The sequence below is a fragment of the Muntiacus reevesi genome, chromosome 1 (assembly GCF_963930625.1).
Source record: "Muntiacus reevesi chromosome 1, mMunRee1.1, whole genome shotgun sequence".
Taxonomy (NCBI): domain Eukaryota; kingdom Metazoa; phylum Chordata; class Mammalia; order Artiodactyla; family Cervidae; genus Muntiacus; species Muntiacus reevesi.
The window spans coordinates 142,170,651-142,193,488 of record NC_089249.1 but is presented as its reverse complement, the minus strand read 5'-3'; the positions used below and the strand labels follow the sequence as shown (position 1 = coordinate 142,193,488).

The 22,838-nt window shown below is 33.3% G+C and overlaps 2 protein-coding genes across 7 annotated transcripts in view; one reads left to right on the top strand and one right to left on the bottom strand.

The window, feature by feature from the left end:
* The window catches only part of DOCK7 (dedicator of cytokinesis 7), a 186,835-nt gene that overhangs the window by 101,990 nt on the left and 62,007 nt on the right, over positions 1-22,838 (bottom strand). For all 6 annotated transcript variants that reach the window (XR_010659952.1, XM_065911740.1, XM_065911761.1 and 3 more), the window contains exon 14: positions 21,757-21,919. Coding sequence is in view for 5 of the 6 variants with exons in the window: in XM_065911740.1 (XP_065767812.1) it covers positions 21,757-21,919 (163 nt within the window). In the remaining variant the exon portion in view is untranslated. The remainder of the gene's footprint in view (positions 1-21,756; positions 21,920-22,838) is intronic.
* Positions 4,111-12,067, top strand: ANGPTL3 (angiopoietin like 3). Its single transcript, XM_065928770.1, has 7 exons — positions 4,111-4,605; positions 5,247-5,357; positions 7,840-7,954; positions 8,946-9,059; positions 9,570-9,665; positions 11,275-11,538; positions 11,883-12,067. The coding sequence occupies exons 1-7, from the start codon at positions 4,111-4,113 to the stop codon at positions 12,065-12,067; spliced, it is 1,380 nt and encodes a 459-aa protein (XP_065784842.1).

Genomic DNA, 22,838 nt, shown 5'->3' with positions numbered 1-22,838 from the left:
AGAAAAGCATTAAAAAGACCGTATTTTATAGGTAAGGAAGACATTTCTGAGCATGAACCACAAAAAATCACACAAGACAAATTTTAAAGCCTCTACAGAGCAGGGGATACCAAAAACACAAGCGGAAGACAAAGCACAAACTGGAAGAACACTGGTGCTACATAGATGACAAAGAGCTAGTGTCCATCATGTGTAAGTAATTCCTAAAGCCAGTCAGGAAGAGACAAACAAACACGGGAGAGGGAGACTTAGACAATACTCAGATAATTCACAAGAAGAGCAAGGCAGAGAGACAGCAAAATCAACTGGATATATTTGCCTACCAGGTTTATCAATATTTTTTGTCTTGCTCATTCAAAATATTGGTAAAAATTAATGAGAAAAAATAAACTCATATATTTTCAGTAGGGATATAAACTGGCAAATCCTTTTAGGATAATCTGCAAAGAGAAATCTACTTTGAAAGTTAACATCTATGAACTTATCATATGAAAATATTTATATACAAATATAAATATATTTTCTATGCATATTGTTTATAATCAGAAAATTACAAGCAACTTAAAGTATCATTAATAGGGAGATGATTAAATTAAGGCACATCTATATAATAAAAGGCTGTGCAGCCATTTTAAAAGGATATGGTAAATACACAGACACTCATATGAAAATAAATTTTAAAATGTTAAAAGTCTTAAATCAATGTACATATATAAAAAACATGAGCTATATATAACATACTCTCATTTGTATTAAACAAAAATTACATTTAGCTAGTTATCCAAGGGAACTGGTATGATAGACCCCAAAATCTTAATAGTGAAGAGTGAGGATTTTTATTTTTTAAAGATTTTCAAATATCTGGGTTTCTACATTAAGTACTTTCAGTATAAAAATTAAACATTTATTAATGCCAAGTTAATGGACATGGGAAAAAAAAGCTAAGATAAATAAAATGATTCCTTCAAAGGTCACTCACCTTCTGGACCTGTGTTGTCCAATAATACAGTCTAGTGAGAATACAGGGCTTCCCTGGTGACGCAGACAGTAAAGAATTCTGCCTGTGTTGCAGGAGACCGGGTTTGATTCTGGAATCAGGAAGATCCCCCAGAGAAAGGAATGGCTACCCACTCCAGTATTCTTGCCTGGAGACTACAGAGTACTTTATGTGTACCTGTTCTAACTGACATGTCCTGAAAGTATAAAATACATACTAGATTTGGAAGATAGTATGAAAAAAGAATATAAAATATCTAATTAATATTTTCATACTGGTATGTTAAAATGGTAATTTTTGATTAGATAAATAAAACATACATTAAAATTAATTTCACTCATCTCTTTTCAGTTTTTTACATATATAACTCACATTGTATTTCCATTGGCCAGTACTGTTCTAGACAAACAGAGGAAAAGGAAGCTAATGTATTACTTTTTCATTAGTTCATATAAATATTTCTATTTATAAATATTTTTCTCAGTTACTTTTAGTCTTTCTACCAAATAAATTAATTCAAAAACAAATGACCACAGTTAAAAAGGAAAAAATTAGTAGGGACATACTATATTCAAATTAATAGGGATACAAGATCCAAAATGCCTTGTGTTTTATTTGGAAGTCAAATCTCCATAAGATTGCACAACCTGGGAGAAGATAAAGGACTTTGCTTCACTTTTTAAACAAAGGTCCTAAATGTCCTAAAATTCCATGCAGCTAAGAAGTTTTGAGTATTAGTTCATAGAAACTGGGAATCCTTAAATTAGGTCTTAATTTTGCTTAGTTTCTTATTTTCTTTGGCATAAAAGTTTTAAGTTTTTATAATGTTACTGGTTATATCTGGTCAGAGTTCTGTTTAAACACATTACATTTCTCATGTTGCTACTCTTCCACAGCTTGTAATTAGACTATTTAAATTATATTCCATAACATGTCAAACTATTATCAGAAAAAAATCACCCAGATATTTCTACCCAAAGACAATATTATAAACCAAGAATATGCAACCAGTGCCTCTAATCTCTCTTAGCATTACATGTGAGGCATTACAGCATGTAACTTCAACAGAAAGTGTTAATATTCCAGCACATTAACTAAAATAAAAAGAAATTCCTACACACAGATTTTCTTTGGTATTATTATCCAGTTACTTTCATGCACTGGAAGGGACTACTTTTCAAATTCTTTTCATTATAAAGAACTTCCAATACTAAAAAGGAGTATCTATTACATGCAAATTTTTGTTTGAAAAACTCCCATGTTAAGACTTATCATTATCTTAGTCATTCAATAAAAATGTATTGCTTCTCCAACAGGTAAGGAATTTACTGAAGTAGTCTATGGAATATCAATTAAAAACAGATACCGATCTTACAGCTTTATAAATAAACAGCTTATAGTACAATAGAGACAAGAAGTTGGCCCATCTCAATTGTCCCTCAACTAGAAGGTGGATGAAATATCAGGGTCAATAGTTTCAAGCAAGAAAAGGAGACAGTTCAATTAAGAGAAGTTTCAAAACACGCCCTTCATGACCAATGATCACAACACTAACATATCCCTTTTAAAAGGGGGAGAAAACTCAAATTTTTTCACTAGTTCAACATACACTTCTATAATTTCATAACATGTACCTGGTGGTAAAGGTAAAATGAAAATGAAGAAGAAGGGAAAATGTTTTGCTTTTCTTTTTCACTACTGGAAGTATTTGTATACTTTTATTTACTTGCATTCTTTATTTCTCTTACAAACAGAAATACTTATATTGTTCTATATTGGACACTTAGAAAAAGTATACACAAGCTAAACAAAAGAAATAACTCCTTGTACTTACCAAGGTTCAAGAGACCAAAGTAAGAAAACCTAGATTCTAGAAAAACTTCCCAACTTATGTCATCTTAACATAAGATTAGATAATATTTATCAATAAAATATTACTGTACTACTACATAAATGCACTGACTTACTAATTACAAAAGAATAACTAGTACATAATACCACGTTGTATTTACTAAACACTAGGTATTGCTCTAAATGCTTTAAAATATTAATTTTTAAACTCAATAAAGTAGATATCATCTTCAATTGATAGACAAGAAAAAAGAGGTACAGAAAAGCAAATTTCACAGAACTAAAGAACAGCAGAGTCAGGATTCCAATTCAGCTAGTCTTTCTCCAGAACCAAACTCTTAACCACTATAGATTACTACATCTACTGTAACCATTGTATCCAAAAGTCCTTAATGCGAAATGATCAAAAGAAAGGTTTTGTTAAATTTAGATTATGAATATTGTTTCCAAATTCACAAACTACAGAAAAATTTATAATGGGCAAATAGTTCTTAACACTGGAACCACATAATCTATTGGTCTTCTAGTGGGTACAGGGGAAAGAGGCTAGAACACAGAGATATAGAATATAACAGAGAAAAAGGATGAAATACCTTTTAAGATATGGGATTTTGTGATTATATACAAACACGGTTTAGACAGATCATCTGAAGTGACAAAAATATACAAACAAATAATTATAGTGACAAATAATAAGGAATAAATAATCATACGTTAGTTCATAGAGTAGCATAGGAATACAGCATTAACATCACCTGCAGATGTGGAGGAAGGCTTCACAGAGAACACATTTTTGGGGATCATCACTGTTTCAAAAAAAACTAAACTACAATTTGGGAAATGCAATACTTGATTCATTAATTTTTCCTCAGCTTTAATGATGAATGTATCTGTCAAAAGAGTTTGATATTTACTTGTAAATCTCTTTAAAAATCATGACAAATTAAAATGAGCTTTTAAAAATAGGTAGATCTCCTAACACTAAAAATGCAGTTTACAATACAGCAAAATTAAATACAACAACCATTTTAAATAATCAATTAAGGTTGTTGTTCATTTCTTTGATTTCATTTAGCATTGATCTAACTCAGTCTGGAAGGTTACATTCATACAAGTTTACACAGCTTAACGATTAACTACATTGACCTGCCAACCTTACTGTGTCTGTGGCAAATAGTGTTGTATAGAGTTCAGAAGTCTTGGTATGCTCCCAGGAAAAAAACAAATTCCAAATCGCTTGGAAGTGAATAATTAGGATAAAAATGTACACTATCAAGCTCTTTCTTTTTATTGCTCCTCTAGTTATTTCTTCCAGAACTGACCAAGATGATACATCACTTGATGCTATATCTCCAGAGCCAAAATCAAGATTTGCTATGTTAGATGATGTAAAAATTTTAGCCAATGGCCTACTTCAGTTAGGACATGGTCTTAAAGACTTTGTTCATAAGACTAAGGGCCAAATTAATGACATATTTCAAAAACTCAACATATTTGATCAGTCCTTTTATGACTTATCACTGCAAACCAATGAAATCAAAGAAGAAGAAAAGGAACTTAGAAGAGCAACATCCAAACTGCAAGTCAAAAATGAAGAAGTAAAGAACATGTCACTTGAACTCGACTCAAAACTTGAAAGTCTTCTTGAAGAGAAAATTCTACTGCAACAGAAAGTGAGATACCTGGAGGACCAATTAACCAATTTAATTAAAAATCAACCTCAAATTCAGGAACACCTGGAAGTAACTTCACTTAAAGTAAGTAGAAACTAAAGAGCATGATTATTCTTTCAATATGGATCTTTTCAAAAAAATATTTTAAGACATGCTACTTGAAATACTTAGTTGAACTGCTGAAACACTATATTGTTCTCATTAAAAAAGAAAGCCTCCAGGAAATAAATTTTCTCACTATAATTTCAAGCTGGTTTTTGTTTCCATAACATTATTTATGAAAAATAACTGAACTTTGCATTTCAGATGAAAATTACAAGTCAGTTAAGCAATGAAATTTAGAACACTAAACTATTACAATATTGCAAATTACTGGAGGCAAGTAAAAAGCTAAAGGAATATAACTTGTGTTACTATTTTATCTTTAAAATGTATAAAAGTAATACAGTAAATGGAAAACACTAAAATGCTGGGGGGGGTTTCCCATGTAATTGAAGTAATTTAAAGTTCAGGAAATCAGATTTTAGAGATGGTACAGTTTAAATAAAAAACAGAAACAGAAGTATGTACTATGTGAAAGAAGCATGCAAGGGGAAAAGGTTTGCCAGTATTCATTTTTCTAATACACTATTACTTTAAAAAATTAGACAGTGTTATAGGAAATTAAAAAGTCTAGTTTAACAGGAAAGTAAGAAATCTCTAACTAACCTACAATATATATCCAGACTTTGGTAGAACAGCAAGATAACAGCATTAAAGACCTTCTTCAGATTGTGGAAGAACAATACAGACAATTAAACCAACAGCAAAGTCAAATAAAAGAAATAGAAAATCAGGTAAGTCAATATCTTAATAATATGTCCAATCTTTTACATGAAAATAAGGTTTATGAAAATATGGACCCTAAAATTATTTACAATAATTATAGCTGGATAATGAATAAAAGAATCACATCAGCATGACTGTTAAGTTTGCAGCCTGGGAAGCTAGTCAACTACCTGGGTTTGAATCCTGGTTCTAACACTTTTGTGTGACCTTGAGTAAATTATTTAACCCCTCTCTCAGTTTCTTCACGTACTCTAGGTAGACAATAAGAGAACCTCTCTTATAGGATGGTTGTGAGAAAAAAGAAAGAACTCACGCAAAGTATATCCTCAATATAGCAGCCAAAGAGATTCATTTAAAATTTAAATTACACTATGTCTCTCTGTTTGAAACCCCACGACGGCTTCACATCTCACTCACAGTGGCCCAAGAAGACTCGGACGATTCTTCACCATCTCACCGACTTCATCTCCTCTACTATGGTCATACCAGCCTTTTTACTGCTACTCAAACACATCGAACAAGTCGCTATCTCTGGGCTCCTGCCCATGCTGCTCTCTGTCTGGAATGCTCTTCATCTTGGTATTGGCTCCTATTCCCTTTAGGTCTTTCTCAAATACAAAATTTCTCAAGGAATCCTTCCCAGATAATTTAATCAGAAATTACAAGCCCCTACACCCATGCTTGAAACATGCTACCTCTTTCATTACTCTCTATTTTCTCTTAACACTTATCTTTATTTAATATAATGTATATATTTAGTTATTTATTCCGTCTGTCCCTGAACTAGAATGTAAGATCCGTATGTACAGAAGTTTCTGTCCATTTTTTTTAAATTGCTATAGACCCCAAAATATAGAACACTGTCTGATACATAGTAAACACTTAATAAATACATGCTGAGTTGATAAAGGTAATATCACATTTAGTACAAACAAGTCAATAAAAACTTGCTGTGATTAATATTATTATAATTATTAGAAGCTACATGCCTAATAATTAAAGTTTAATACCCAACAGTATAATTTAATCTACAATATAAATAACTGGCTAGGTGAGGAAGGGAGATACCTGTTTGGAATAAAGCCATGCCAAAATCTAAGCATTCCAAATATAGTACCATAGTTCAAAAATATTAATTAGTAATAATACTATTAAACAGCCATTCAGGAATTTAAAAAATAATACAGACTTGAAGGAATTGGTTAAAAAAAATAGATGCCAAGGACTATAAAACAAATATTATAATTTCCACTAAACACGCACATAATGTTTTAGTAATTTTATGACTCATAATTTTACTAAGTTACTTTTGCTATTTTATCAATCATTATTTAGTAGGATATTTTTGCTAATTGTCCAAAAAGGGGTTTTTCCCAACAAGTTTTAATTTCCATAATTTCCTTCTTACTGTATGTTATTTTTCTCTTTTTTCCTACATATTTTACTATGAGTAAATGAACTTACTTACAAAAGCAAAATATCACTATTATAAAATGGTATACATCTTGCCTAGTAATAAAATGTATGAAGACTTTAAAACAATAAATTTCTATGTTGAAAGAAGCCTTAGATCATCTGACACAACTTACTCAAATTTAAATTTACAAACCAAATTCTTAAAGTTAAGTTACTCTAAGATCACAGTCACTTAGTAGGATCTGTGATGAAACAGACCACCAGCCCAGGTGGGAGGCATGAGTCAAGTGCTTGGGCCTGATGGGCTGGGAAGACCCAGAGGAATCGGGTGGAGAGGGAGGTGGGATGGGGGACCGGGATGGGGAATACGTGTAACTCTATGGCTGATTCATATCAATGTATGACAAAACCCACTGAAAAATAAAAAAAAAAAGGAAAAGACTCATATACAATAAGTGAACTTTACAAGACAGCCTAATGAATTATATCCTAAGAAATGCCATTTATGCTGACATCAAAAAACTAACACTATTAACACAAGATATTATATATTCTGCTTTTCTCAAGTCATCAATAACACAAACTATCAGTCAATAGATTGCAAATCCAGCACAACAGACAATGAAATAATGAAGATATGAAAAGCAAACAAATAAACCAGTCAACTTGCTACCTCTACAAATACATTTACATGTCAAAAACTATCAAGAAGGCAACCTTGTTCAAATTATTATTATTATGTCTTAAGACCTACAACTGAGAATTATGAAATTTGAAATCTGCCTCTGTCACTGAATAGAATATGTATTACATTCATATAAATAAATAGAACATATTAAAACACTTTAAGCAAAGTCTCTGCCTTTGATCTGGCTGTTTTGCCTTGGTATCTTTCTCTATTTTTTGAACTCATTAAATAATGTGCCAATTAAATACTTTGAGAACAGAAGTCTGTATAATATGTATAGCATTATTGATCCCTCTTACCATTGAAAACAATAACATATTATGACCTCAGATTTTCCCTAATTAAATATTCAAATTTTTAAAAGTAGATTTGTATTCTTTTATCAGTTAAGAAGAACTGGTATTAAAGAATCCACAGAAAATTCTCTTTCTTCTAAACCAAGAGCACCAAGAACTACTCCCTCTTTTCATTTGAATGAAACAAAAATTGTAGAACATGACGGTAAGATAATTTGCTGGATTTCTGTCTTGAAGCTATTATCATCAAATTTTTCTTCTATCTTTGACATTTCCATCAAAAATCCCTATTCTCAGGGACTGTTCTAGACTAAAAGAGAGTAAAGAAATAAATTCAACAAATATGTGTTAACCTAAATCGGATCTTAAGTGATTTTTTTAAACCCACTAAAACATTCTTAATTAAGACAATCAGAGAAATATGAATATAGACTTGCTATTAGGTAATAATCATTAATTTTCTTAGATGGAATAATGGTATTACAGTTATGTAAGAGAATAATCTCATGTTTAAGAGAGTTTAAGAGATGCATGCCAAAGTATCTAAGGGATTAAGGGTCATGATGTTTGCAAATGATGTTCAAATAGCACAGTAAAATTCATATTTGTACATATTTGTTTATAAAGCAATAAGGTAAAATGTTAACAGTTATTGAATATGCATGGAAAGATTATGGCATTCTCTTCAAGGTTTCTACTTTCCATACAAAAAGCAAAAAGATGGGGAGACAAAGTCTCCATTCTCAACCAATCTTCAACAAAATGATATATTTTCAAAACGCATTTATTTTTAATGTAATTCATAGAGGAAAAAAAGATCTTTGTTAGTTTCTTCTATATATGTTCACTCTTTCCACATTAATCTGTTGACAACCTAGTACACATGAAGCACTATACTAACATCTCAAATGTGGAATTTTATTTATGTTTTTCCTAGGTCTAGGGGAAATGGCACTTAAAATTCTCCTTTTGTCACTTTCTCAAAAAGAAATCAGTTTGGTAATAACTATTTGATATTCTTCGTATAACATGCCATCTAATAAAAATGTTTTAGCATAAAATAGCTTTTCAATAACACATTACTAAAAAAGACTAAAGACAGTCACAATTTCATAGAATTTCAACTAAAATCTCAAGCTCTAAAGATATCATTCTTTATTAATGCATCTTATGTAATAACATTTTGTTGATTCTAGACATTCCTGCTGATTGTACCATCATTTATAACCAAGGCAAACATACAAGTGGCATCTATTCCATTAGACCCAGCAACTCTCAAGTTTTTAATGTCTACTGTGATGTTAAATCAGGTAAAACCAGTCTAAGAGAAATAGACAATAGTAAGCAAGCTAAGGTCACACACTACCTATTTGTAAGACTAATTCTTTTATTTTTGTCCTGAATACACATAAAATAAAATATATATAACACAGGTAGTTATATATATCTAGATCTAGATATATATCTGTATCTAGTACAGATATATATCTGAATATCTGTATCTAGTACATATATTGGTACTAGATCTAGAACATATATTTGTCTTATTCATAGATTTACTTACGCATTCATTCAATGTTCTCCATCTTTTTTTCTAAAAAATAATCTAAAATGACTGCTGTCAATAAGTTTATTAAGACAAATTAATTGGTTGCCCTTCATTTAACTTCTTGGGCCCACAATAAACAATAAAATATTACCATTACAATGTTAATAACTACCTTATACAGTCACCAATTAAAACCAAACAAAAAAAACAGTATTTTGTTACAACTATCAGCATCAGTCTACTGAAAATACAATTTGTTCATTATATTCAGGTAGTTCATGGACATTAATTCAACATCGAAGAGATGGATCACAAAACTTCAATGAAACCTGGGAAAACTACAAGTATGGTTTTGGGAGGCTTGATGGTAAGATGACTTCATACATTCTTTCACTTGTTAACTAAAACATATTTATTAAAAATCTATTAATAAAGCCCATTGTGGATTTGGCATTAGAAATACAATGAATGAGGAACAGTCCCAGCCTTCTTAGAAATTATTAGCTAATAGTTACACATTTGTAAGTATTGAACTTATTACAATTGTCTTTTTTGAATTATACTTTCCATAATTACATGTCTGTTCTATGTATATACTTATCACAATTTAATTGGATGGCTTCTGATTATCATAATTATGATTTTAAAACATAATTCTGATTTCAAAGTACTATATGTTTCAAATAAGTATTAAATGCTATGAATAAGCTACAAAGAAAACCATTCTTATCAGTGGTCACTCTGCTTTCTTATTAACGTTTTAGATATCAACTATGTGGCAGTTGGAAGGTACAAAGAAGCTGTCAACTGTCAGATCTAAACAAAATGTTTAGATTTCAATTATTTAAATATTATAAATGTATATTATACAATGTGTGGTTTAAAATAAATTTAGGTAATTCAATGCAAATTATTATATTTTGATCACAAAATAAAAAAGGTAAAAAATAAAACAAGCTAAATAAAAATAAGATAGAGGTTTAAAATCCAAAAAGCACTTATAAAAATCCATGAGTTATGCCATGCCCTCATTCATAAAATAGGTAACATCCATTATTATAGCAAGTTTTTAAATATTCAGGAGTATTTCACTACTTAAACAGTTTTAAATTCAAACTAACAATTAAATCCCAAACTAAAAGGTATAATCAGTGACATGCTGTGTAGGCTCAAGTCTTCTCCTAAGAGTGACAGTCCAGAAACTCATTTATTTCTTCAAGGAAGTAAGTCACTTGTAGTCTACAATTCTTAAAATTAAATACACTGATTCAACAGCAGGAAAGAAATTCTGACTTTTTTCCCTTAAATGCTTTAATAAAAGGGATAATTAAAGAGACTAATTATGATAATTAAAGAGAACTGTTTGTATTTATGTTTTTCATTCCAAATAAAAATTTTTAAACTACAGCAAAAAGTTATTAAGAATAATGCTTTTTATTTAAAATTCTTTTTATTTCCTTCTTTTTCTACAAAGAAAACATATATACCAAGAAAATATCAAAGGCCAAGACTATATGATAGGAAAATAACATTATTATCCAAGTCTCTAGAAATAGTTAACAAATCTCTTCATAGTATATGGGTATTTAAAAAAAAAAAAAAACAGTTGATTATAAAGCCAGTATACCTAAGGACCCAGAAGTTAGATAACATTTTACCAATGACCAGTCCTATAAATACTTATAATAGTTTAATAGGTTTCACCTGTGAAATAAGCCTGATAATATCCAGTTTAGAAAGGATAATCAGACTCTAGTTAGGCCCATTAATATTTTCACAGTTGTAAATATAACGATCTCCAATAAAACTGTTTTTAAAACAAATATTTTAAGAAACTCTAAAATAATCAAAGGATTCAAGATGAAAACAGTTAAGCTACTTACAGCAAAAAAAAAAAAAAAACAACTCTCAAAATAAACGGTCACTGCCTCATCTACAATTAACAATCCACAGATTTCTACAACTTCTTTTTTCAGGAGAATTTTGGCTGGGTTTAGAAAAGATATACTCCATAGTAAAGCAATCTAACTACATCCTACGAATCGAGCTAGAAGACTGGAAAGACAAGTATTATACTGAATATTCTTTTCACTTGGGAGATCATGAAACCAACTATACACTACATCTAGCTGAGATTTCTGGCAATGGCCCCAAGGCATTTCCGGAACACAAAGACTTGATGTTTTCCACTTGGGATCACAAAGCAAAAGGACATTTCAACTGTCCAGAAAGTAATTCAGGTATCCTCTTCCTAATATCAAAACTTTATTTTCACATCTTCAAAATATCTTTCCAGAGTAATAGCTGGTATCTTCAATGTCAACTCTTTAAAATATGACTCCAAAATAAACATTTTCTCTATACGTAAATGTCTCGTAACAAACGTAATTTGATTCTAGTTCAATTATGTATTTTACCTCTAACCTTTCTCAGATATTTTATTTTTGATCAGATGTATGAGACATATAAATCATTTAAAAGTGGAAAATATGCATATAACTGAAGATGTACTCACCAGGTAAATATAATAACAGGAACTGTATATGAGTCTATATCTATTAAACTGTGTATCTATCCTTTTTAGGAGGCTGGTGGTGCCATGATGTATGTGGGGAAAACAACCTAAATGGTAAATACAACAAGCCAAAAGCAAAAGCTACGCCAGAGAGGAAAGGAGGAATATGCTGGAAGTCTCAAGATGGAAGGCTGTACTCCATCAAAGCAACCAAAATGCTGATACATCCATCAGATTCAGAAAACTCTGAATGAACTGAGGCAAATTTAAAAGCCAATAAATTAAACATTAAACTCATCCCATATTACAATGGTTTAGAAATCCAGTATTAAACCCCTAATGGAAGGCTTAGAAATAAATTCTTTATATTAAAGCCACTACCAACTTAATATTAAACATATCATCACATCACTTCGAAGAACACCATTTACCTTTCTCAATCAAAATTTTATGACAATCATTTATTCATGTATTTTGTAATGTGTGAATCAAATATTAGAAGGTCACAATCTAAATTTTAACCAATGGATGAAATTTCAAATAACCGTCCTAAATAAACAACATAAAAAAAATTTTTAAGTTTAAAGTCATCATGTTAGCTAACTGCACAACGTCCTCAGTTAAAAAAAGACTATTCTTGCTGAATTCTAAACTTGAATAAATATAAACAATTAATAACTGCACAATTATTAAATGATGTAATATTAATTTCAAAACTAAAATAAGTTGAGAGTACATGTAAAAATCGGTAACACGAATTTTAAAATTGATACTAATTTTGCAACAAAATAATTTGGAGTAAATGTTTGGTATGCTTTATTTATGAGGCCAAATGAAGCAGGATGAAATACTGTATTGAAATAGGCTCATACTGTTAAATATAGCAGATCATAACTGCTAAGTCATACTGACTTTAAATATCAAGTATTATTGTACCTTATCTGTTAACTTGTCTGGACTCTATACATATTTTAACTCCTGAAAGTGAAAGTCGCTCAGTCATGTCCCACTCTTTGCCACCCCAGGGACTACACAGTCCATGCAATTCTCCAGGCCAGAATTCTACAGAGGGTAGCCATTCCCTTCTCCAGGGGATCTTCCCAACCCAGGGATGGAACCCAGGCCTCCCTCACTGCAGGTGGGTTCTTTACCAGCTGAGCCACCAGGAAAGCCCAAGGATGCTGGAGTGGGTAGCCTATCCCTTCTCCAGCAGATCTTCCTGACTCAGAAATCAAACCAGGGTCGCCCGCATGGCATTTTATCTGGACTCTATACATATTTTAACTCCTAATGTTGTGAAAAACAAATAATTTTAAGGTGATCTTGTCAAAATATAGTAAGAAAGAATGTGTTTGTGGCATCAAATTAAAGTTTAATAATTTATTTCTCTTGGACACAGTGTGAGTCTAATACTAATTTGGAGGTTTTCAAAGAGAAGAATCATAAAAAGTTACTGAAAGATTAAATAAACATTCTGAGGAATGTTAACATTTCCAAATTTATTAAAGACTCAGTCCTCTAGATTACAGACATTTACATTTACATTCTTGTAGTTTCTTATTGACATCTAATAGGAGTATGATTATGCTATCTATAATTTAAATAATTTAAATTCTAAATACTCAAGGATTATTAGAGGATATTCTGACCATAATATCATTTGTCAGTATTTATTTTTTTAAGTTTCTAAAGAAACCATCAAAAAGAAATAAAATCTTGAATTAAACTCAATTTTTAAAGACTAATTTTTAAAAAAAAAAGAAAGGATAGTCCCGAAGTTATGTCATCATTGTCACTCAGTCACCCAGTCATGTCCAACTCTTTGCAACCCCATGGACTGCAGCATGCCAGTGCTTCCTGTCCTTCACCATCTCCCGGAGCTTGCTCAATGTCATGTCCACTAAGTCAGCAATGCCATCCAACCATCTCACCCTCTGTCGTCCCCTTTTTCTCCTGCCTTCAATCTTTCCCATCATCAGGGTCTTTTCTAATGAATGGGCTCTTCCCATTAGGTGGCAAAAGGACTGAAGCGTCAGCATCAGTATTAGTCCTTCCAATGAATATTCAGGACTGATTTCCTTTAGGATGGACTGGTTTAATTTTCTTGCTGTCCAAGGGACTCTCAAGAGTCTTCTCCAAAACTGTGGTGGTTCAAAAGCATCAATTCTTTGGCATTCAGTCTTCTTTATGGTCCAACTCTCACATGCATACATGACTACTGGGAAAACCATAACTTTGACAGGACAGACCTTTGTTGACCAAGTAATATCCCTGCTTTTTAATATGATGTCTAGGTCGGTTATAGCTTTTCTTCCAAGGAGCAAGGGTCTTTCAATTTCACGGCTGTAGTCACCATCTGCAGTGAATTTGGAGCCCAAGAAAATAGTCTTTCACAATTTCCATTGTTTCCCCATCTATTTGCCATAAAGTGATGAGACTGGCTGCCATGATCTGCATTTTTTGAATGCTGAGTTTTAATCCAGCCTTTTCACTCTCCTCTTTCACGTTCATCAAGAGGCTCTTCAATTCCTCTTCACTTTCTGCCATAAGGATGGTATCATCTGCATATCTGAGGTTATTGATATTTTCTCCCAGCAATCTTGAGTCCAGTTTGTGCTTCATCCAGGCCGGCATTTTGCATGATGTACTCTCCATATAAGTTAAATAAGCAAGTTGACAATATACAGCCTTAACGTACTCCTTTCCCCATTCTGAACCAGTCTATATTGTTCCATGTCTGACTAACTGTTGCTTCTTGACTTACATAAGGTTTCTCAGAAGGCAGGTAAGATGATCTGATATTCCCATCTCTTTAAAAATTTTCCACAGTTGTTGTGCTCAAGTTATGTAGTGACTCACACTGATCAATAAATATTCACCATTATGTATTTTAAATTGTTCAATATATATTTTTAGTATATGACACATTCCAATATTTATGATCTATGTGGATCCTACACAAATATTTTGTTCCAAAAAATACAAAAAGACAGGAATTAGTTTTCATTTTCAGAACCACATTCAAGCTGTCAAAATTGACCTTTGAAAGCAAGAGTGCCAAAATGGTCTTTTTCCCCAAAAACTAGGAAGCTTTCAAATGCAAAATAGTGTTATTTAATATAACATTTTTTTCTCTGCTTTCCAGTTTTTAAAAATTCTCACACAATGTGCTTTGTTTCTTTCAGGAATACTGAGTTTTTTCCTGCATATAAAGCTCAGATTGAGAGAGAATTCTGTTAGAGAAAGGATTTTTTTCTTTATGCTTCACAAAATTATGTCCTCGGGCCTCACTAAGTTGCCAAAAGGGTTCTATCGAATCCAGTGACCTCTCAGTCCACATTCCCTTTGATTTCTTTACTATTTACTAATAACAATATTCTCCTCCCAAACCTGACCTTCAGTTAGTTTACTTCCACAGTACTACTCCTCTCCATGTTTGCTTTTGTTTCTGGCTGAGCCAGCGCAGCATGCAGATTCCGCACTTCCTCTGCAGTGGAAATGAGGAGCCTTAACCACGGGACTGCCAGGGAAGTCCATGTCCATCTTTAATGCCCGACTTCTTCCTAGTATTTAGCACTGTGGACCCATGTACAATATTCAAACACCTCTTCTATTCGGACCTCAGAAATTCTATCTTCTCTCATGGATTCATTTATTTTCCAAGAATAAATTTCCCAAATCTACGTCTCTCTCTCTCTCCAGTTCCCCTTCTTCCCCTGCCACCTGCCATTTCTCCTTTTGATATCCTATAGCCTCTTCAAACTCAACTTATTAAATAACAAGTCCATCAAAACCTTACTGCCTCTGCTGCTCCTCCCTTTTACTTCTTCACATTCTCCTCATTTCTTTATATATCTTAAGGGAACTACCATACTTCCAGAGGAGTCACAGGACTGCCAAAGAGTACTAAGAACCCCAATTCTAAAGGGAGATCTATCATCATATGATAACCTAGTTTAAGAAAAATTAATTACATGACTCTCATGTCATAGTATAAGTGGTACAGTCTTCCTGTGCTACCCTGAAGTATATATAGGACTTGCCAAGCAGAAAGGTTTAGGGAGGCATTCTAGATAAATGAAATGGCATTAGGAAAGTATACAGCGGGGTTTTGAAATAAATAATTTTGATTAGAGCCAAGGGTTTGTGTTGGGCAGGAAATGGTTAAACAAGTATTTTGGGGTCAGGTTTTGGAAACCCTGAATACCTGGAAGAGATCTGGATCTTGCTTTGTAGGCTTATGCACCTATAATTGGGGTACACATTCTTATGGAGGCACAGCTAAATGACAAATGCAAGTCCACAGGATTAACATGACACCTCTCCCAGGAATATCACTTTTTTGTTTTAGGGAGGAAATAACTGTTTTTATATGAAGTAGATTTATGAAGTAGAAAACAGAATTCATGTGCAATTTTAAGGTAAGATTCTTAGATTTAAGATACAATCCTAATAAGATTCTAATATTTTTCTCTCTCTCCCTTTTTCTCTTGCCTTTCGCTTCTCTACATTCCTCAGCTATTTGTAAAGCCTCCTCAGACAACCTTTTCTTGTTGTCTTTGCATTCTTGCATTTCTTTGTCTTTGGGATGGTTTTGGTCACTGCCTCCTGTGACGCTTCTGAATTCAGTGCTGGAGAAGACTCTTGAAGATTTCCTTGGACTGCAAGATCAAACCAGTCCATCCTAAAGGAAATCAACCCTGAATATTCATTGGAAGGACTGACGCTGAAGATGAAGCTCCAATACTTTGGCCACCTAATGCAAGGAGACCCCTCATATGGAAAAGACCCTGATGCTGGGAAAGACTGAAGGCAAAAGGAGAAGGGGACAGCAGAGAATGAGGTGGTTAGACAGTATCACCAACTCAGTAGACATGAGTTTGAGCAAACTCTAGGAGATACTGAAGGACAGGGAAGCTTGGGTGCTGCAGTCCATGGAGTCACATAGAATCAGACATGACTAAGCAACTGAACCACAACAAAGCAGATAATCTCACTTCTTCCACAAATATCCTAGTAAATGGAGGCTTTTTCTCTGAAATCTTGCAGCATCACTGTCTGGACCCCTTCAACTGGCACTTAGCAATTAAAGACAGAAAAATAAATCCAGCAAATTATAAAACTAAAATAGTGAAAAACAGCAGCAAAAATCCCAAGAGCACCAAAGATAGCTTATTGCTTTTAGTGAATTACTACAAAATCTCTATACCAAGCGGTTACACTGAACTAGTATAAATTTTACTGAGAGCATATACATTTCTTGTGTCAGAGTTATTTACTGTAGTATAATCTATTTACACACTGTCAATCTAGTATCAGCATGTTTTCATGCTTGTATTTTTTCTTCCTAATAGCATAACTCATGGTAATCGATTAACTTATTCATTAATCAAAAATGCATTCATGAATCAGTATTTATTGTGTATCTAATTACTTCCTTATAAAGTCTGTTCCAAATATATTGTTACATATTCCACATTTTGTTATAGAATAATCAGATGTCTTTTCTCCCCCACAAGAACTACAAGCATTGTACTTATGCATTTACTAAGTGATCATCCAACGAAGTTCTGAAAATGGAAAAGTAACCAAATTTTGGTCCTTTTATCAAAGTCCAAAGTGTTTTCATGGCAAATCAAACAGGGCAAAATTACTCAACTAGTGTGAAATGTGCAGTTCAAGGTCATGAAAATAAGATTAACAATCTCCCTAGTAAGCCTTTATAAAATGAGGTTTCAATGACATTTTAGAAAATATAAAATCAAGGATTCCATCTCAAACATAAAACTATTTTTCTAAATTCATATGTGTAATCCCAAGGACAATCATATGTCTAACAACATAATTACATTTATTTGACAAAGCAGTAACCTACAACCTTAAAGATTTAAGGCTCTGTTTACCTTTAAATAAGCAACTAAGTCTAACACTAATGACTAACTTTTATCGAGCATTTAATATGTGCCAGGTACTTTCCAACACCTTAATCCAGGGAGATACTGAAGGCTCTCAGTATAATAAGTAAACCAAGAACAAAAAATACATCGGAAATAAGAACTCCATTGCAAAATAAATGCAAACAGAATTTCTAGGAAAATGGTGAAAAGGCTCCAAGACAACAACTGTACAGTAAGCCAAGTGAGCCTTGAAAACTTCCCCTGTTATACTAACTTATAATTTAGTTGCAAAGGGACTAAGGAAGGTACAAGAGAGGAAATAATCTGATGGATTTTACTGTATTGCAAGAAGCTTTACAGAGATGACAAGTATTTTTTTCAAGGTTTATGCAAGTATATGTATTTTTTTAAGGAAGAGGATATCAGAGTTAAATCTTCACCATTTATGACAATCAGTAGATATTTTAAATTGAAAAAGAATCAAGAAACAGCAGCATGGACAGGTTATTTAAAAACAAGGAGTAAAACAACAAAAGAAGGAGCAAAAACTGACAAGGTAGGGAAAGGATGGTTGGAACAAGATGAAGGATCTCTGCTTTTAACTTTAAGCCGTAAAGCACAAAGTGAACTCTAAGTACACTCATATAATTTGTTTAAAATCTATATATGTAAATAAATTTTAAAAGATAAACAGAAAAATGAAAGAAAAGACCCTTCAAAGTCCCCAATTTTCATCTTATCTGTCTCTGAAACAATCCAAGTAGAAGAAAGATAGATACATACAAGTTAGGAATGTTCTGCATGAGTCATATACTAGATAAGAGACAGGGTTGATAACATCTAAGTTGTTCAATACCAACCATGGCTCACTTTTTTATTCCCTGTTCTTTTAAGTTGCCATATGTATATATACACATATATCTATATAGATAAAATAAAATATATATAAAGTTTATAGGCTGGATGAAGCACAAGCTGGAATCACAACTGCCAAGAGAAATATCAATAACCTCAGATATGCAGATGACACCACCCTTACGGCAGAAACTGAAGAAGAACTAAAGAGCCTCTTGATGAAAGTAAAAGAGGAGAGTGAAAAATTTGACTTAAAACTCAACATTGAGAAATCTAAGATCATGGCAACTGGTCCCATCACTTCAGGGCAAATAGATGGGGAAACAGTGGAAACAGTGACAGACTTTATTTTGGGGGGCTCCAAAATCACTGCAGATGGTGACTGCAGCCATGAAACTAAAAGACGTTTGCTCCTTGGAAGAAAAGTTATGACCAATCTAGGCAGCATATTAAAAAGCAGAGACATTGCTTTGCCAACAAAGGTCCATCCAGTCAAAGCTATGGTTTTTACAGTAGTCATGTATGGATATAAGAGTTGGACTATAAAGAAGGCTAAGCGCTGAAGAATTGATGCTTTTGAACTGTGGTGCTGGAGAAGAATCTTGAGAGTCCCTTGGACTGCGAGGAGATACAACCAGTCCATCCTAAAGGAAATCAGTCCTGAATATTCACTGGAAGGACTGATGCTGAAGCTGAAACTTTAATACTTTGGCCACCTGATGCAAAGAAGTGACTCATTTGAAAAGACCCTGATGCTGAGAAAGACTGAAGGCAGGAGGAGAAGAGGATGACAGAGGATGAGATGGCTGGATGGCATCACCAACTCAATGGACGTGAGTTTGAGTAAACTCCGGGAGTTGGTAATGGACAGGGAGGCCTGGTGTGCTGCAGTCCATGGGGTCGCAAAGAGTCAGACACGACTGAGCAACTGAACTGAACTGAACTGAAAACTTATAGGAGAATATTTGTATCACCTGTTTCTATTTTTTTTTAAACCTTTTTTTTTTTTATTTTATTTTACACATGTTTCTTTTAAAAGCAGTATATATTTCATTTACACTATATTCCAGGAGTTTTACTCACATTAAGTGCCAATCACATGCAATGGTTTGTGCTCTATACACTCACAAAAGAAGACAGGTATCATCCCATATTTGATTAATAAAACTGAGTGCCAATAAACTAAGTCATTTGTTCTAAGCAACTAAACAGTAAACAGTGGAGTCAGATACTGTACCCATACCAGTGCGACTCCAAATCCCATTCATACCACTATGCAGTGTCTTATTTCTTTACACAATGAGTAAGTATTACTGTGTACTCTCCACATGCTAGCACACTATTCTATATGCTGGAGATAAAGTGGTAAACAAAATAGACAAGCCCTTGCCCTTTACAGTAATTACATTCATATAACAATTCAATACATATTGTAATGCCAGATAATGATAAATATAAGGAAGGGTAAAAGCTGGAGGAGAGAAGCAATGGATCTTTTAGGTAGGGTGATGAGAATGACCTTTAAGTAGATATATGACTGAGTAAGGAATCAAGTCATGTGACGATCTGGCAAAAGATAGGCAAAGAGAAGAAAACAATAAAAAAATCTTTGGCAGAATTTTGTTTATTTAAGGATGAATAAAAAGGCCATTGAGGCTAAAATGAGCAAGGTAGAGATTAGTAGGATACGAAGTTAGAGAAAGGCAGGAGCTAGATCACATAGTCTTATAGCCTTCATTATTTTTCTGCTTAGAATAGAAGACATTGGAGGACTTTAAAGCATGGGACCAAATGATCTGATTTATATCTTTTAAAAATCTCTCTGACTACAACGTTGAGAACTGACTGAGGCATGGGTAGAAGTAAGAAGATCAAATTTTAAAATGTACACAAAATTCTAGATCAGCAGCCAACTAGGATTCTAGTATCCAGTTCTATTGATTATCAACCATTTGAAACGCAGCGCATCTGAATTGAAATGTACTTTAAGTATAAAATACATACCAGATTTTGAAGATAAAGGAGTAGAAAAAGGCAAAAGAATTTTTGACATTTACTATGTGGTATAATGACACTATCTTAGATATACTGTACTAAACAACCTATGATTATAATTAATTTCATGTTCATTGTTTTAATATAGAAACTATAAAACTGAAAATTACAAACACGGCTCCCATTATATTTCTGTTTGACAGTGCTGATCTGGATGGTGACAAGTAGAATTTCAAAGGTGGAGAAGGTAAGGAGTATTGGATTTGGGATTCATTTTGAAGCAGAGCCTACAAAACTTCTTGGAGGAGTAAATGTGAGGAATACAAAAGAAGAGAAATCATTTTGATCCCAAAAATTTTGCCTCAGGAATTGGGTAAATGGTGGTGAAATATACTAAAGTGAGGAAGTTGAGGCAGAAACTTGTGTCTGAGGTGCCCTGCTGGATATCCCAACAGACATGTCAAGTCCTGATCTCAGCAATCACAAACAAAGGGGACCTCATTCATAGAGAACATGTAAATGGTACCCCTGGAGTTATGCAGCGTTTAGTCTAAAATCCTAGCCAAAAACCTCATGTTGAGTATTCTGAGTAATACATAAAGTGAAAGTGAAAGTGAAGTCACTCAGTCATGTCTGACTCTGCGACCCCATGGACTAAAGCCTACCAGGCTTCTCAGTCCATGGAATTTTCCAGGCAAGGGTACTGGAGTGGGTTGCCATTTCCTTCTCCAGGGGATCTTATAATATAGAACTACACCAAATACTGTTGATTAATTATTAGAACATAGTACAGGTACATACATTTAATTCATGTGTAATGTTAGATTCTGCCAATAAGAACATCTGAGGAAATACAGTAACTAGAAGTTCAAATGTTTTAACCTAGCAACCCACAATTCAAATGCTAGCTCCAACAGAGTTAGGTATGAACTCTCTATCCCTCAGTTTACTCACTTCTAAAATGAAGGTAATACCTACCTCAAGTTATGAGGATTAAAAAGATAAAGTACGTAAGGTAATTAACATACCTGTTACACAAGCAAGAGCTAAATGCATTACAGCTATTAGTAAAATCATGAAGTAAGAAATGAAATAAGTAGTAAAGCTATAAAGGATTTTGCAAGACTTTCATTCTATATTAATATTAGAATATACTGTACCTTACTTTAGAATTCTCCAAAACTAAAATGCGTTACCTGTAAGTAGTGTTTGGAACATAGACATCCCTTGCAGGAAACTCCAAAATTTCTCTAGTAGGTCTAACCCTACTGTCAGGGTAAAGCTTCACTTGAAGCAGCTCTGGGGTCAGGCAGTAATGGGGATTTTCAGGTGCAGGAGAAATGTCTATCTTCAGCTGAGCTGCATACAAAAATACAGTATAAAAAAAATACATTATAAAAACAATGTAAACATGTCATACAGAGTGAAGTAACCCAGAAAAAGAAAAACAAGTATCATGTATTAATGCATGTGTATGGAATCTAGAAAGATGGTAACAGATGAGCCTGTTTGCAGAGCAGGAACAGACATGCAGTCATAGAGAACAGACATGAGGACGTGGAAGAGGGAGTGAGGAAGGAGAGGGTGAAACGAATTGAAGAACAGAACTGATATATACTACCATGTGTAAAACACATAGTTGGTGGGGACCTGCTACATAACACAGAGAACTCAGCTCGGTGCTCTGTGATAGTGGGGGTCAGGGGAAGGGAGGCTCAAAAGGGAGGGGATATATGTATACACATAGCTGATTCACACTGTTGTAGAGGAGAAGCTAACACAACACTGTAAAGCAATTATACGCCAACAAAAAAGTTTAAATAAAATAAAAAATAATAATAAATAACAACCTCACACTGAAGTATTTTTGGAAGGATTTAAATCCTACTTCTTCAAGAAGCCTGGAAAGAAACCAAAACTGCTATCGCCTCAGACCGCTAAACTATTTCATCATATCAAATCTCAAACTACTAATACAGATATAAAAAGATAAAATACTAAATGCCTATTGAATGAATCAATGGAAAGGAAGGAAGAGGCAAAGAAGAAGGAAAAAAACACAGGAATCTTATAGGGAAACAAGCCAACATTTCAAAGATGAAATGATTTAGCTCAAACTTTTGTGCTCATGCTCAGTCATGTCCAACTCTTAAAAGACCCTAGGGACTGTAGCCTTCCAGCTCTGTCCATGGGATTCTCCAAGCAAGAATACTGGAGTGGGTTGCCATGCCCGCCACCAGGGGGTCTTCCCGACCCAGGGATCAAACCCGCATCTCCT

What these genes read in the sequence shown, in the direction of transcription:
- ANGPTL3 (XM_065928770.1), top strand. Translation starts at nt 4,111, where the DNA reads ATGTACACTATCAAGCTCTTTCTTTTTATTGCTCCTCTAGTTATTTCT. An exon ending in TAAAAGAAATAGAAAATCAG is followed by an intron (nt 5,358 to 7,839) that starts GTAAGTCAATAT and finishes TTCTTTTATCAG; the next exon opens with TTAAGAAGAACTGGTATTAA. An exon ending in TGGTTTTGGGAGGCTTGATG is followed by an intron (nt 9,666 to 11,274) that starts GTAAGATGACTT and finishes TTCTTTTTTCAG; the next exon opens with GAGAATTTTGGCTGGGTTTA.